This window comes from Aegilops tauschii, chromosome 3 (assembly GCF_002575655.3).
Source record: "Aegilops tauschii subsp. strangulata cultivar AL8/78 chromosome 3, Aet v6.0, whole genome shotgun sequence".
In the NCBI taxonomy this organism is placed as follows: domain Eukaryota; kingdom Viridiplantae; phylum Streptophyta; class Magnoliopsida; order Poales; family Poaceae; genus Aegilops; species Aegilops tauschii.
Genome location: NC_053037.3, coordinates 341,730,280 through 341,746,302, shown reverse-complemented (window position 1 = coordinate 341,746,302; position 16,023 = coordinate 341,730,280). Strand labels below are relative to the sequence as shown.

The 16,023-nt window shown below is 44.8% G+C and overlaps 2 protein-coding genes and 1 non-coding gene across 3 annotated transcripts; 1 reads left to right on the top strand and 2 right to left on the bottom strand.

Moving 5' to 3' along the window:
- The first annotated feature begins 481 nt into the window (after positions 1 to 481).
- LOC109786565 (plastidial pyruvate kinase 2) lies at positions 482 to 7,695 on the top strand. Its single transcript, XM_020345137.4, has 12 exons — positions 482 to 887; positions 1,857 to 2,144; positions 2,372 to 2,537; positions 3,225 to 3,359; positions 3,431 to 3,541; positions 3,626 to 3,714; positions 3,990 to 4,052; positions 4,350 to 4,525; positions 5,107 to 5,209; positions 5,301 to 5,449; positions 5,996 to 6,104; positions 7,253 to 7,695. Exons 1-12 carry the CDS (start codon positions 651 to 653, stop codon positions 7,358 to 7,360), a joined length of 1,734 nt encoding a protein of 577 aa, XP_020200726.1. The 5' UTR covers positions 482 to 650; the 3' UTR covers positions 7,361 to 7,695.
- Positions 7,696 to 9,248: 1,553 nt separating this feature from the next.
- On the bottom strand, positions 9,249 to 13,671 carry LOC109786564 (uncharacterized). Its single transcript, XR_012205001.1, has 5 exons — positions 13,104 to 13,671; positions 12,925 to 13,016; positions 11,711 to 11,756; positions 10,852 to 10,910; positions 9,249 to 9,504 (listed from the first exon to the last, which is right to left on the bottom strand). It is a non-coding gene; the product is annotated as an uncharacterized protein (transcript).
- Positions 13,672 to 13,768: 97 nt separating this feature from the next.
- LOC141020499 (acidic endochitinase-like) lies at positions 13,769 to 15,008 on the bottom strand. The gene has a single exon (XM_073510494.1). The coding sequence runs from the start codon at positions 14,783 to 14,785 to the stop codon at positions 13,940 to 13,942; it is 846 nt and encodes a 281-aa protein (XP_073366595.1). The 5' UTR covers positions 14,786 to 15,008; the 3' UTR covers positions 13,769 to 13,939.
- Between the last annotated feature and the right edge of the window lie 1,015 nt (positions 15,009 to 16,023).

Below are 16,023 nucleotides of genomic sequence, written 5' to 3'. Positions count from 1 at the left end.
CAAGTCCATGAGGAGCCGAACGACTCGAGATGCTCTTATGTATTGTGGTCTGTCTTTCACTTGGCTATATATCCCAGTACCTCATCAGCGTGACACGTTTTTTTGAGAGAGAATAATCGACATGACAAGTACTCCTTCCGTTCACAAATACAAGATGTTTTGGATATTATTTTATAATATAAACTACATAGGGACTGAAATGAGAAGTCTATATACATTCAGTTTAGAAAAAGATCAAGAACATCTTAATTATATTTACGAACCGAGGGATTAAGTTCTACTAGGATCTATTGAAGATGCCGGTTCAATACTTGCAAAGTCACGCCATACTGGATGCGACGAACTCGCGTGCATTTGCCGAGGTTCTATCCCGGCCAACTAGACAAGCCACAACGGAGGCTCCAAGGCAAGGCGCGAGTGAGCGCGGCTGGGCGGGGTTAGCGAACGGCGTATGTAGCGTGGCGACGCGAAATGCAAAGCCAGCTCACCCGCGGCCACACCATAGGCCCACGCCCACATCGTTCCCCTTTCGATACAAACGAAGCAGAGGCGCATCAGCTTAAACCCAAACCCGTCTGCCATCTGCACTGCTCACGGCACAGGCACACGACTCGCACGCCTCACTACCTCATCTCCAACTCTGAATCCAGATGGCGCAGGTGGTGGCGGCAGCGGGCGCGGCGGGAGCGGCCAGGCCGCTCGGCGGCGCATCTGGGGCCGACTCGCTCCGGCCCGTGGCGAGGCTGCCCTTCGGCCCGCGCGACGCGAGGGAAAGGTGGAGCGGGAGCGTGGCCTCCAGGGGTCGACGTGAGCACCCGGTCGCCTCGGTGATTAGCGCCGATGCCGAGGTGATGCCGGTGTCGGCCGACGACGACGCGGTCGTCAAGGTAGCGCTTCCTCGTACCTGACTGCTACCTCAGCTGCTCGCTAGCTCGGGAACGGCGGTTTTTTGTGGTCTCCGGTTACTTTGGGGGCATGAAATTGGCTTTCCGTGACGGTGAAATCGGATTTGTCACGTCCGGGGGCATCATTTTCGTGCGCGTGACGGTGGAATTTAGAGCCCTGAACTGTTGGTGATGTCATTTTCTCAAAATTCTCCTCCATGCGTTGTTGCTTGAATTTTGGCGTCTGTTTGTGCTCTTTTATGTTTATATATGCATCCATAAGAGCTGCTTGTCTGGTACACCAAATTCTGTCCGTCGTTTTGACTGTTGTAAAGCATATATTTCTGAGTAACAGGCTATTTTTCATCTGGCTTAAGTTTTAACTGAGAGGATAGCTATTAATTATGTGGCTTAAGTTTTAACTGAGAGGATAGCTATTAATTATCCGGCTCAAAGTTTGAACTAAGAGGATAGCTATTAATTATGTTACTGTTTGCATAATTGACATTGGAACCATTGAATATAGTTAAGGAATGCACCCGAAAAGTATAAATAATTGGTATACTTTGTAACAGCCCCTTTTAAAAATCGTTTGCGGGAATAATTCTCAGCAGAATCTGTATTGCTTAGCTTATTTCCTGCCACTGAAAAGGACGGAACCCCTTAATCTTACTGAGAATAGCTCAAAATGGATGAACTATTTTAAATATGGATGTGCTACCTTCTGATCACTTCTGTTAAATCACAATTTTGAGTCTTCTCTAAGCCACTTATACAGTAAGCTATGAACGCTTATGATGAACGTGACATATATATTGTTGTTTTCTAATTTTCTCTATGATAGGAAGTTATTTAACATGACATGTTTTCTGGCTCGCGTGCTGCAGTTATTCATAATAGTAAGGTGTATTTCTATTTTGGAAGCAACCTTATGAATTGAAACTTACTGTCAATAATACTTCTTCTTGACAGGAAGAAGAAAATTTCCAGCATCTTAAGGCTGTCCAGCAACTAGCAACAGCAGCCAATGGTGTGTGGTCTAAACCAAATGTTAGGCGCAAGACAAAGATTGTGTGCACAATTGGTCCCTCAACTAACACGAGAGAGATGATCTGGAACCTTGCCGAGGCTGGCATGAATGTGGCTCGGCTTAATATGTCACATGGAGACCATGCATCACACCAGAAAGTTATTGACTTGGTGAAGGAGTATAATGCTCAAACGAAGGACAACGTGATTGCGCTTATGGTTGACACCAAGGTTTGTATTCCTTTTTTCAGAGCTTATACATACACTCTGATGGATGAGCAATCTCGTCCTCAGAAGATGCTCTATTTGTGCCAGTCTTAATTATAAGTCTGTCATGCCCATGCTAGCGCATGATTTGCTCTGTTAATAAATACTGTAGTTAAACCTTTTGATGCTGCGCTTCTTTCATCATATTGTACCTTGATTTCTATGATTGAAGCTAGATTTTACATCTTCAGGGCCCAGAAGTTAGGAGTGGAGATTTGCCCCAGCCTATATTCTTGGAAACTGGCCAGGAATTCACCTTCACAATTAAGAGAGGGGTTGGGACTGAGACATGTGTTAGTGTTAACTATGATGACTTTGTTAATGATGTAGAAGCCGGTGACATGCTCCTTGTGGATGGTATGTGCACATTCTTTTCCTGTTCTGGTATTTGATTATTTGATCTTTGTTGGTGACACATGATTGTTTACAGAATGTGCGGATGCAGCAAATCAGTTTATCTGAAATAGTCTAACACTTACTTTTAGCTAGCGATTGAATAAATTTGTATTGCGGCACATAACTGTATATAGTGAATTGGATAGGCTCATGAAGAGCTGGTCTTTGTTAACATGGCTAAGCTAAGCTGTCACATGTTGTTTAAAATCTTCTGGTTTTGTCCAGCGTAATGATATTCTATGTTTTCTCTGCTGACACTTAATTTTATTGCTTTCCTGGAACACATTGTGTGGCTAACTACTGCCTACTAGCATGGAGTCATGATGCATCAATCGTTTATGCATGCGGAGACACAGTGTTTCCAACATTGCCCTGTAGTTTTGAGAGCATTAACACCTGCATCTGTTTTTGTACTTAAGTCAGCTTTCTGAGATGGAGTTTACCAGCACTTTTGTTTTCAGGTGGTCTTGCTTAGTGTGCACAACTGATTAACAATTGAATTAGAACATCAGATACCCATCTAACATCCTTCTACCTTTGTTCTCTGTATTTTTTATGCTTGTAAGGATGATTATATTTTTTGATTACGTAACTTTGACATTAAAGTGATTTATGTTGTGTTTAATGATCATTCTATTGGTTATTTAGGAGGAATGATGTCATTTCTGGTCAAATCAAAAACCGAAGATTCTGTAAAATGTGAAGTTATTGATGGAGGTGAATTAAAATCCAGGCGTCACCTGAATGTCCGTGGCAAGAGTGCAACCTTGCCATCAATCACCGGTAATAGTCATCATATGTTTCATTGAATAATAAATATGCTCTTGTCTCATGCACACTTTCCAAACTTTCAGATAAGGACTGGGATGATATTAAGTTTGGAGTGGAAAATCAGGTTGACTACTATGCTGTTTCTTTCGTCAAAGATGCTCAAGTTGTGCATGAATTGAAGGATTATCTCAGAAGTAATAATTATTCCGGACTTTATAAACAGCGTGGGCGTCGTTTTGAGTGTGTCTTGACCATGTTTCCTTTTTATTTTGACTCAGGCTCGAATGCGGATATACACGTAATTGTGAAAATTGAAAGTGCAGATTCTATTCCAAACTTACATTCAATCATTACAGCATCTGATGGGGTAAGAGGTTGATATTCATTGTTTCTTGAGTTTAGCAAGATGCACTATAAAATACTCCCTCTGTTCCATATTACTTGTCGCTGATTTAGTACAAAATTGTACTAAATCAGCGACAAGTAATATGGAACGGAGGGAGTATATCTTAACCATGAAAGATCTTAAGTTGTATGGGCATCATGAAAAGGGCTTCTTCTCTATTTAATCTTTTTCTACAGAGTGTGTCATTGTTGATTTTAGTTTTGAAGTACTGATGTATAAATTGTCGAGTTCTGTAGGCTATGGTTGCCAGGGGTGATTTGGGGGCTGAACTTCCTATCGAGGAGGTACCATTGCTGCAGGTATGATCTAGTTTATTGCACACTGTCCACAAGTCCATTGCACTAAATGCCCACTTCCCTGCTTAGTTATTTGTTTAAGCGAAAAGCTACAAACCTGGTTGTGCTCTGTACAATATCAACTACACAATTTACGCTTGGAAGGAAATAATTATTAACTGAGGGCCGCTTTGCACTTGTTTGTATATACATCTAGGTAGCTATCCAATTTGAAACCTGGCACTGAACTTTCTGTGCTTCCGTTAGTTGATTCGATATGGGATATACATGACATGCTTAGAATTTCATGTCCCGATGCAGGAAGAAATTATTAGAATGTGCAGAAGCATGGGAAAAGCTGTCATTGTCGCCACTAATATGCTGGAAAGCATGATCGTTCATCCAACTCCAACCCGTGCAGAAGTTTCAGACATTGCTATAGCTGTTCGGGAAGGTGCTGATGCAGTTATGCTTTCTGGGGAAACTGCACATGGAAAGTATGTGTTTTCGTTTTCTTATGCATAACAAAATATTGTTTATATATTTCCAGCAAACTATATGTGCACCCACAGTCTATTGTTAATAAATTAACTAACAAAAGCCAGCTGATTTTATTACTAAGTAATATTTCTGCAGTACTATAGGATGTTATTTTTGTGATTGTATTCTTTAAATGTTCCAGAAATTGTTAGGACTACTAATGTGTGTTCATCAGCTATAAGCTGTTATTTGTAATTGTTGGTGATTTTGCTCTTGTCCTATTATTTATCCTGAGTAAACTATGATATCTAACTCTACTTTCAATATGTCTGCTCTGAATTTGTGGTATCATGTTGTTTTGGTTTCCATCTAAGTTAGCTCATTCGAACGTTTTTGTTGTGTTAGACTTACTGAACTGCCACATGGATCATGGATTGCTTGATTTTGTTGTAATAGATCATGAATAAAGGAGTGGGCATGTTGATGTTTAGTTGCACTCTTTTTGTTGCCCTTTTGGTTTGTTTAAAAGATGCTTGCTATTTATGACGTGCATTTAAGATGGATACATGACTAAGCTTTACCACTTGATGCCGGACAGATTTCCCTTGAAAGCTGTCAAGGTCATGCATACTGTTGCACTAAGAACTGAAGCAACTATTATTGGCGGGGAAACACCGTCTAACCTTGGTCAGGTGTTCAAGGTCTGAACTGCAATATCCCAACTGACACTGCATGTCTTTTTCTTCACTTTAACCCAGTTTCTATCTTTCCTATTTACTTTCTTCCCTGTAGAACCACATGAGCGAAATGTTTGCCTACCATTCAACAATGATGTCCAATACACTTGGTACATCAATTGTGGTTTTCACAAGGACGGGATTTATGTCTATCCTACTTAGCCATTACCGGCCATCTGGCACCATATTTGCCTTCACAGATCAGTAAGATTTCTCTGCTTTTGCTCCAATGTTATGTCATCAATAAAATGAAACTCCTATGTTAACATGTTAAGAAACAAAATCACCGATGCTGCTAAGATATTCAATGTTAATCATGTGCAATACATTAATTACCAATACATTTTCTTGCCTTGTCATCCAGTCATAATGATAACCTTGACAAGCAATAGCAAATGATGCGCTTAGCTGCTTATTCACCAACATACGTGGGCTGAAAACCAGCTCTGCTTTTCTACTTGGTGAACACCGTATCCCTAACATGTGCATGAAGTCATTCCTAGGAACTGTTTGCCTCATGCAAGTTATTTGATTATTGAAACTAGTATATCCTAGGAGAAGAGTTTATCACTAATGAAACTGAATTTAGATAATGTTGTGGTGGTATATGCTTTTTATCCTACTGTTGTGGGAGAACTGATCTGAAGATTAGATCTATTATTTCTGGAAGCATAATATTGTTGCCCCCTTTGTTCATATTTTCTTTTTAAAGTATTTCTTAGTGTTATTGATGTTGGTTACTGCTTATAGGGAGATAGTTAGACAACGACTGGCTTTGTACCAAGGTGTATGTCCAGTTCACATGGAATTTTCTGATTGTGCTGAGAAGACATTTGCTGATGCTTTATCTTACTTGCTGGTAATCACTGATATACCCCATCCCTTCTAGTATTTTTTTTTTGCTGGCATTAGCTTACGTATCTACGATTGTGGTTGCAGTACATGATGAAACCGTTAAAATACCCTAAAAGAGCCTGCACTAAGTGTTGAAATTAGTTAGGCTATATTGCCTTAGAAACTTGGAAGGCTTTTTGGAGCGTGGGTACAGAGGATGTATCAGATGTTTCTACTCATCGGGTGCTCATGATATTCGTAAACCTGAAATGCCCCGCAAAAAGTTGTAGAACACATTCCTGAGGCATGATCTACCAAACGCTAACTAAATCGGTGCACTATAAACAAGTTGATGCTAAATATATGATCGTGGAATTGGAACTACTTTCTGCCAAAAATAGGTGTAGAACCATAACAATTAACACAGACTATTGGAAATAAAAATGGGCTTTTAAGACAATAACAACCAAGATATTGACCTTATGGAAGACAAAATGGGCCTATTACAGTGACGAACAACTCACTCGATTGTGGTCACAAATGATGATGATGCATTCTTCTTTTGGCGAGTTTCTGGGGCTAATACATGTGATATCGCACTGTCCACTAAATTCTTCAGTTATGGAATGTGCAAAAATTTAGCGTGTTCACATAGTTTGGCCCGCAAACTGCAGCTACTAACTGCATTCGTTGCTCCCAAACATATACTCCCTCCGTCCCAAAATAAATGTCTCAAGCTTAGCACAACTTTGTACTAAAGTTAGAACAAAGTTGAGACACTTATTTTGGGATGGGCAATTACGTTCCCAACTTTGATCTATACTGAAAGCCGGGTGCATAACATTCATCTTTTTTCTCTCTCCACCGTCTGATTTCAAATCAAACGGACATAAATGCATATAGGAAATAGGGAAATACGGGGTACTCAGCAGCATATTAAATCTAGAATCGTCCCGAAGCTGCTTTAAGAAATAGTAAAACTAAACAAGCAAGCGCATGTGACCTTGATCTGTGTGCTTAATTAGAAGGGCGGGGAAATTAGCTGGAGAAGTTACATGATTTTCGTCGCAACATGCATGTTCACACTATTCCATTTCCATATACGTTTTGATACCATTTCTTTTATTATAACATGAGAATATGTCGTCTAACATGATATGCTACATTTCACAGAAGCATGGTATGGTGAAGGAAGGTGAGGAGGTTGCACTCGTTCAGAGTGGCAGACAACCCATCTGGAGGTCGCAGTCCACCCACAATATTCAGGTTAGGAAGGTTTGATGAGGAATGCCCATTTGCACGACCAGTAACGGAGGTATTTGCTGTGATTGGGGCAAACACGAAGGTCCGGTTATGATGCCATGCCGGCATTACTGTCCTTGAGCCATGAGCTTGATAGCATGTGTACTACGTAGATTTGTTGTTTGAGAGCGAGTGTTGTGATTCTATTCTCTCTTTCTATTCTCTCTTGCTGTTTACTACTCTTGCGTGTAAAATGATTCAGACCAATCATTTCCTCTGTCTGTTTTTAGCTGTAGCTTGGGAGTGCTGTAGGGTTCTTTATTTTGTAAAACAATTTATGCATTAATACATTACAAGGACTTGTTCGACAGGAACTTTGTTGCAAAATGTGTTTGCCTTTAATTCCAGAACTGGCACAAGACTGAGAGGCCGTTATCAATTTTGCCTTTGTTAACTAGTTCAGCGTGGAGGATGATGTTGCCCGAGAGGTAGGCATAGGCATGCCCGCGAGATGAAAATTAAGCCTGACATGACATGATTATTAAAGCAACAAATAGTGTATTTTTGGCTTGAGGCACCGTCGCCCATCGACACCGCCAACACAAAAGGGAACGCTGCAGATGAGCAGCAAAGGCAGACATGCCCGGTCCGCAGCAAAGCACAACACCACAGCCCTACGTAGAGCCAGCGAAACCGTCAAAAGGACTGGAGGAGATTGCAGTTAGTGCTCTGGTGCTCCCAGTTCTTGAAATCTCGACCCGCGACCGAATACTGTTGGGGCACGTCCATCATGCAGAGTTAACGCTTAGTCGTCGTGAGACTGGTGACCGAATATTTCAGTCGGTCAAACTTTCTTATTAGTTGATGTGAAAATTCTGATTAGTCATCAAAATAGGACCCCCTGAAAAGTGTCACATGTGTGGCACGAATACATGGCAACTCCGAATATTTTTTATGGCAAGTTCAGTGACGCGAGGATGACAACTTTAATTGTTAAACATGACAATTTTTTTTTCGGATGGCAAGTTTCAGTTTTTTTATTTTTCTTTTCTTTTTGGATGACAACTTTAGTTGAAAAAATGTCAGGGCCGAATTGCTTCATGCCACACGTGTGGCACTTACCATTTGGGTCAAAATATTGGTTGATGTTTTTTTACCCTAACTTTGCATCTCGCTGATTAGTGCGCACAATATGGCTGACAAAATTTTGGTGCACGTTTTCTGTGCTTGTTACTTAGTCCGCTATTTGGCAAAAATAAGATAGAGTGCCTATTTATTTTGTTATTGTAATGCTAACTTTGGTGTCACTCGCAAAACCAGATGCAAGGCAAAAATTTTTGGTGTAATGATAGGAACACATACCCGTAACCCCCCTCGAAGAAAAACCCTTAGTAAGGAGAATAAAAGCCCACTGATTGTTAAGAGGGATCGGGAGTTTAAGAAGGAAGGGAATGGGAGCTGAGAGTGCCAATCATCAATTTCTTCCCATGGGGACACTGTTAATTTGTGGGCAGGCCTTTATCGCGAACTAATTCCCATCGCATATCAAATAAGGGAATGGGAGTAAATTCTATTTCCCACAACTACTCCGTTGATGAACTCCCTGGCACAAACGCCCGTTCCTCTTCCCAAAGGTTACCAAGTAGGCTATTAGTAATAGTGTACTACTTTTATTTTCGGAAATGTTAAAAATCTGAAGTCAGATTTTAAGCGCTAAAAATAACGGCCAGATTTGCCATGCAAAAACAGATAAAATTACCATGCTTTGTGCATAGGATTTGCCATGTTCTACAGTGAAAATGGCCATGTAACGTAAAAAATCAACAGAAAATTTATCATGCTACAGCGATTAATTGCCATACGTTTGATCTGGATTTGACGTACCTGAGAGCGTCAGAATTTTTAGCCCTAAAATACTGACCTCAGATTTGTATTGAAATCCTTTATTTTCGAATGTAGTAATAGTGTAAAATTAACCCGGATGGATGCCAAATTACTTTAGGATACGTCTAGCGAGCAGCCGTGCGCTCGCTAGCGATCCTCGCCAGCCAGCCATATTAGGAATATTTATGCCCCATGTCCTAAATAAGAAACCTGGTCCCCACATGAGACAAAACTAAAAAAGCATCGGCCATCGACACGTCTTCTATTTCCTCCTTCACGCTGGCGCCACTTCTTCCTATCTGCATTAGTAAAGCAAAAAGCCAATTAATTGCATTTCAAAAAATTCAAAAAGCTATAACTTTCAAACCACATATTGAAATTAAAATCCGTTTTCACCGTTGTAATCCTCGCAATGAGATCTTTAAAACTAGACCTAATTTATATAGGTTTCGATGAACTTTTTTCACAGCCAACTGTTGGTACTACATGGTGCAACTTTTATACTATGGGATGCAACTTTTTTTAAAACTAAATTTGGTGCTACCACAACCAAACTATAGTACTGCATGGTGTAATTCTAGTGTTAGATGAATCAACTTCATGTGATGAGCAACTTCACCTGCTGCCCCGTCCACCTGTCTAGCAGATGATATGCAACTTCATTTACCGCTCGGACAACTATCTAGCAGTAGATCTGCACCTTATCTCTACCACATGGACATGCATTTTTCACCACCCTAATTACCCCTGAGATGTGCAACTTCATTTGCTGTCGGCGCCAATTGGCTAACAAATTATGTGCAATAACATCTGTTGTTCGTGCCAACTGACTAACAAATGATGTGCAACTTCATCCGATGCCCGTTCCACCTGCCTAGCAGACAATGTGCAACTTCGACTACTGCCCGGCCAACTGCCTAGTAGTTGATGTGCAACTTCGGCTGCTGCCCGGCCAACTGCCTAGTAGTCGATGTGCAACTTTTTCCCTACCCCATGGATGTGCATTTTTCACCTCCCTAATTATCCATGTTAGTGAGATGTGCAACTTCATGCGCTATCTGCGCCAACTGACTACCAGACGATATGCAACTTCATCTGCTGCCGCAACCAATGTTCTAGTAGGTCAATGTACAACATTCCCCCAACTCCGTGGATGTGCAGTTTTCACCACCTCAATAGCCTCTGGCTGTGCAATGTGCAACTTCGTCTGCTGTCCTGGCCAACTGTTTAGCAGTTGTTGTACAACTTCATCAGCTGTCCCGGCCGCCTATCTAGCAGATGATGTGCAACTTCGTCTGCTACACCTGCCAATTGCCTAATAGTCGGATGTGGAATTTTCACTACTCTAAGTACCACCGCGAGTGAGATATCCAAGTTTTTATATCCCGACCAACTGTCTAGCAGTCGATGAACAACTGCCTAGTGGTCGATGTGCTCCATGACATGGATAATTAAGGATTGAGGTAGGGGTTGAGCGAGAAAGTTCGCCAAAGATGGGGAAAGAAGACCACGGTTGCGCAGACTCCTATGTGGTGGTTCTCTCACGCAATGCCTGCCCACACCAAATCTATATGAAAACGCCTTTTTTGAAAACTATAATGAAAACCTAAACACACATATCATGAAGAAAAAAACGCAAAATTTACCTCTCCTCCGTTGCCACCATTATCTCCCTTCTACAACCATTTTCACTTCACCATATTCACTGCAAGAAACCCAAGGACACACATGTGAGCTGGAGAAAGCATAAGGAGGCGAGACATGCACATAAAAGTCCACTAGAAAACACCACGTGATCTACTAAAAAACTGGACGAACACTTGGCGGAGAAAACCACACCGGAAAAAACCTGTCGTAACTGTGTGATGCAGACACAGTGTCCCGTTTAGATATCATGGCAAAAAAATGGCCTGCCAACTAAATGATCTAGAGCGTGCAACTATTCTACAAATGTAGCCAACTAACTTATGAGCGTGTGCAACTGAAAAATGAAATTTTAAAAATAGACTAATGTTCATCCTTTGTGTCTAAATCCAACTATGCTTGCATTCCTGTGCAATGTTTACTAGCCAACTATGTAGTGTAGAGTGTACCAGTTAGATATCATATAAAAAAATGTCCCCCCCAACTATAATTTCTGGAGCATGCAACTACCATCTAGATGCAGCCAACTGACATGAGAGGTTGTGCAACTGAAAAATGAAAAATGAAAAAAATGTCCTGATTGGTTCTTGTGCAACTAAAATACTTGAGACTGCCAACTCCTGATTGGTTCTTGTGCAACTAAAATAGTTGAGGATGCCAACTCATATGATATTGTTGTGGGACTATTTAAAAGGTTGAGACTGCCAACTCTGAAATGGTTCTGGTGCAACTATGGAAGTTGAGGATGCCAACTCGTATGATACTATTGTGCAACTATTTGAAAAGTTGAGGATACCAATTCTTAATTGATTGTTGTGCAACTATAAAAGTTCAGGATGCATCTATAAAGGTTGAGGATACCTCTCCTTCACCAGGAGCCGCATCTCCTTCTACGACCATTTTTGGTCTGTGAAAAATGCAAACGAACAAATTAGTCAAAGCAACCAAATGTATAAAAGAAAAAAAATAGCAAAAAAATTGATATAAAAATGCCACGGGGTAAGCAACTTATGATGATTTTCCAAAGCACACATACCAAGCAAAAAATTATGTGCAACTTGATGCACTGTATGGCCAACTGGGCACAAATGAGCGTGCAACCAAAAAAAATCAGTATACAGACCGTGTGAACTTGATTTAGGCACTGGAGCCAAACCTACCTAGCCGTCAACCGTGCAACTAGGTAGCCTTTCCCTGTGCAGCTGTATAAGTGCGGCTAAGGCAGCTAGGATCTGTACTCCTATACGAACGTGTACCCTTGCCAACAGGGCACACATGAGTGTGCAACCAAAAAAACCACACACACTGCTTGAACATAGTTTACACAGTGCATCCATCTAAATACCATCGATTGTGCAACTGGTTAGCCCTTAGTGTGCAACTTCATAAGTTGGCTAGCCAACTGAGATATGTATATGCGTCATCCAACTACGTTTGCGTTCCTGTGCAACTATTACAACAAACTAGCCAACTAGTTACTTATATGCATGGAACTTACGAGAAAACAGAGAAACCACACGAATGCATTTACAAGAAAAAAGAGGTACATAATGTAATGAAGCTCTAGAGAGAGTATCATGTTTAAAAAGACAGTTGTAGTCTAGGCAAAAATAGAAGGATCAAGATAGGATCCTGAACCATACCAATAGTTGCGAAATTAGAACAACCAGCCGTGAAAATCCAACTCAAACCCTAATCGCTGTACAAACCCACCACTAATCCTAATCACCATAGCTCCTTGAGCAAGATGCCGAAAGTACTGTACATATGCGGATGAGAGTATGCATGCTTCTAGTTTACAAATAGTAGTTGGTCGAGCTTACAATGACCCGTGTCTAGCTAAATTGAAGTAATCAATGTGAGAGCTAGATTTCATCTAGCCAATTTAGTATCGTTGTGTTGTGTAAATGCTTGATGGTCATATCCAACTAAGAACTATTATGTGTGCAACTACAACTGCTGTAGATGCCAACAAAAAATATGAATAGCAAAAATAGATCAACCTAAACAAGGCTTAAACAAAAACGTCATCTAGTCTTTGTATCTTCATGAAAGTGGATAGGATTTTTCTATACCTGAAGCATACACAGGCAACAAGCATAGCACAAAAGTAGCAGAATGTAGGACACCCAATTTCATCCAAATCAACGGCCTTCTAGCGAGTGTGCTACAGAGATAAGATTAAGCTGTATCAGAAATGCGTACTGATACAAGTGCCTGTGCAACTTGAGCGGTAGTAGAAAAAACAACTTACGTTCTCCTGCAAGCAAGCCAGGGATGAATCTGGATGTGTGTTTTGATTCAATAAAAAACAAGAGATGGATCCAGCCCGGTGGCGGCAACCTCCTACACTCCAGCCCGGTGGAGATAAGAGTGAGCAGCAGCAGCGAGCTCCGTCAAGGTTGCTGCGGCACTGCCGGATGCGTTGACGAGGTTTGACTTGAGTGCGGCCTGGCCGTCGGGGGAGAGGAGGGGCCAGAGTTGGAAGAGGTCGTCAGGGGAGAGGAGCTTGCGGAGGAGGACAGCGGCCATGACGCGGAGCTCGGAGGTGGACGAGTCAGAGGAAGCCGTGGAGAGAGGATCTTGCGGAGGAGGACAACGGCCATGGCGCGGAGCTCGCGGGGGAGGAGGGGGGTAGTTGGCGTCGCGGGTGATGAGGCGAGGCGCAGCACACGGGGCTCCGGGTGGGAGCCGCGGAGGTGGTGGAAGGCGGCCTTGGCGGCGGCGTGGTCGGCGTTGGGGGCCTGTGGAGAGTAGCAGAGCCAGGCGAGGGAGATGGAAGACAGCGAAGGGGAATTTTCTAGCGCGGTGTGCTTCTTGTCGCTTAGCGCGGCCGCTCGGGACGATGAAAAAGTGCGCGGCCACTTTTTAGATTTTGGGATTACTTTATTTATCTCAGGGCATGTGTTGCAAGTGTACACCGCATCCATATCATTTCTACTACGACCCCAGCTCGCCCGCTCTTATTATCCAGTCCCAAATCAACTTAGCCACTCCATGGGCATGTAATATGTAGAAGTATTATATACTCCTATATGTGATTTATTGTGTAGTGGTATGATCGCACTTCCCGCGCGCGCGCGCGAAGACTCAGACGCTATCCTTCACCTGGCTGCTGTAGCTGTTCTGCACGTCGTTGTAGCGGTCCCACACCATGATCCCACCGTAGTTGCTGGCGCTCTTCACGCCGGGGAGCACCGCCGACGTGAGGTCGCCAGGCGGCACGTACCCGCTCCCGGCCGCGGCCGTCGAGGCCGGCACGCCGAGGTAGAAGCCCCCGGACACCTTCACGCTGCTCGTCCACGTGTTCCACGCGCTCTGCAGGTTGCTCGCGTCCCCGCTCGCGTACTGGCACGGCGGGTTGTTGTAGAACTGCACCCACACGTTGTCGAACAGCCCCGTCTGCAGCGCCGGCGCCAGTGACGCGTCCGGGTACGGGCACTGCGGCGCCGCCGTCAGGTACACCTTCCTGCCCTGCGCGCTGTACTGGGACAGGAACGTGGCCAGCTCGTCGTAGTGCGCCGAGTTGCCCGTCTCGATGTCGAAGTCGATGCCGTCCAGGGCGGCGTCGCCGAGCGGGCGGGACGACGCGCTGCCGCCGAGGAAGTTGTCCCACAGGTAGGTGGCGACGCTCTGCGCGTCCTCGGTGGAGGAGAGGCCGTAGCTGCCGGCGCCGCCGCCGAGAGAGAGGAGCACCTTAACGCCGTTGGACTGGCACGTCGTGATGTCGGAGCTGAAGACGTTGCAGTTGCCGGAGAGCGGATCGCAGTGTCCGGCGAGGTTGAGTGCGGGGGTCTGGCCATTGCCGAAGGTGCTGAGGAAGGAGACCATGACGTATGCGTAGAGGCCGGAGTTGCAGGCGTCGACGAGCGTGCCCTCGTTACCGTTCTGGCCCCAGTAGACGGCGATGTTGCCGGCTTGGGAGATGCCAACCATGCCGGCGAGTAGGAGAATGGGGAGGAGAGGAGACCATTTTTGGCGCCGCGTCGTCTTCCTCCCTCTAGTTAGATCTCACAACTCTGCTGAGGTTTCTCTCTTCTCTTCTCTCACAAACACACACATGGTAATGAACTTTACACACACGCACGCATATACACCAAAAAAGAACACACAGGCTTTGCCGAGACTCTCCCTTGGCACCCACAAGCACTACATTGTTTTCTCAGCCCACACGGCCGCTCTTTCTCATTCACCTGATCACTTTAAATACCAGTACAAAAGACTCACACACGCACTGGCCAGCCGCCACACTCGGCTGCTAACTCCTACTAATCCAACTAACTTGCATGCATCCATGCACGCACGATCCGGCCAACACACCGGCCACTACTCCATCGTGGTGGTTATCCTCTAATGACCGAGTCCACTCACAATTTCATGCACAAAGCTAGCCAACAACCTGAACACATCAAGTCAGCCAACCAATTGAATATGGCCCGGCTAACTGACCGTGATCCACGCTCCTGTATGCATGCGGCTAACAATCTATGCATATCAAGATTACTACTAACATTTTCCCTTCTAATCTTGACTTGCCTTCGCCGGAGTTGTCGCAGCTCCCGTCGTCGTCGTCGCCACGACCGTGACCCAACCCGCGGACTCGACCTGGCGCAACGACGCCGGTCTCACCGCCACGGACCTGACCTGACGCACTGACGCCGGTCCCATCGTGCCCCATCACGTCTCCGGCGACATACGCCGAGCTCCTCCTCCGCCGGCAACACACGCCTGACGTCCCTCTACGCCCCGCGCGTTCCGCGCGCACCCGGCGTACCCGACGAGCCCGACCGCACCAGTGCGTCCCGCACGTACCCGACGCGCCCGACGAGCCCGACTGCACCCGTGCGTCCCGCACGTCCCGCGCGAATCCGTCGCGCCCGACGAGCCCGACCACACACGCCTACACCGCGGTCCCGCCGCGCCTGACACGCCCGGCACGCGCCTATACACGCGCCCAACGTGTCCGACACTGGCGCCGCGGCTTATTCTGGCCAACACTCACCCCCTAAGCCGTGGCCTCGCCGCACGGCCTGCCGACAGGGGCCCTGGCTCCTCGTCGTCGCCATGTACGCCTCCGCTGCGTCTCCGGCACAAGCCGCCACTCGCTGGCGCTGCAGCAGCCCGCAGTCCCGTGCGCCGCCACGCCGCGTCTCCGTGCCACGCGCCTCCACGGT

Excerpts from the sequence above, each read along its gene's own strand:
- LOC141020499 (XM_073510494.1), bottom strand. The coding sequence starts at position 14,785 with ATGGTTGGCATCTCCCAAGCCGGCAACATCGCCGTCTACTGGGGCCAG.
- LOC109786565 (XM_020345137.4), top strand. The coding sequence starts at position 651 with ATGGCGCAGGTGGTGGCGGCAGCGGGCGCGGCGGGAGCGGCCAGGCCG. Across the intron at positions 888-1,856 it reads ACGACGACGCGGTCGTCAAG|GAAGAAGAAAATTTCCAGCA; the intron begins GTAGCGCTTCCT and ends TCTTCTTGACAG. Across the intron at positions 4,053-4,349 it reads AGGAGGTACCATTGCTGCAG|GAAGAAATTATTAGAATGTG; the intron begins GTATGATCTAGT and ends GTCCCGATGCAG.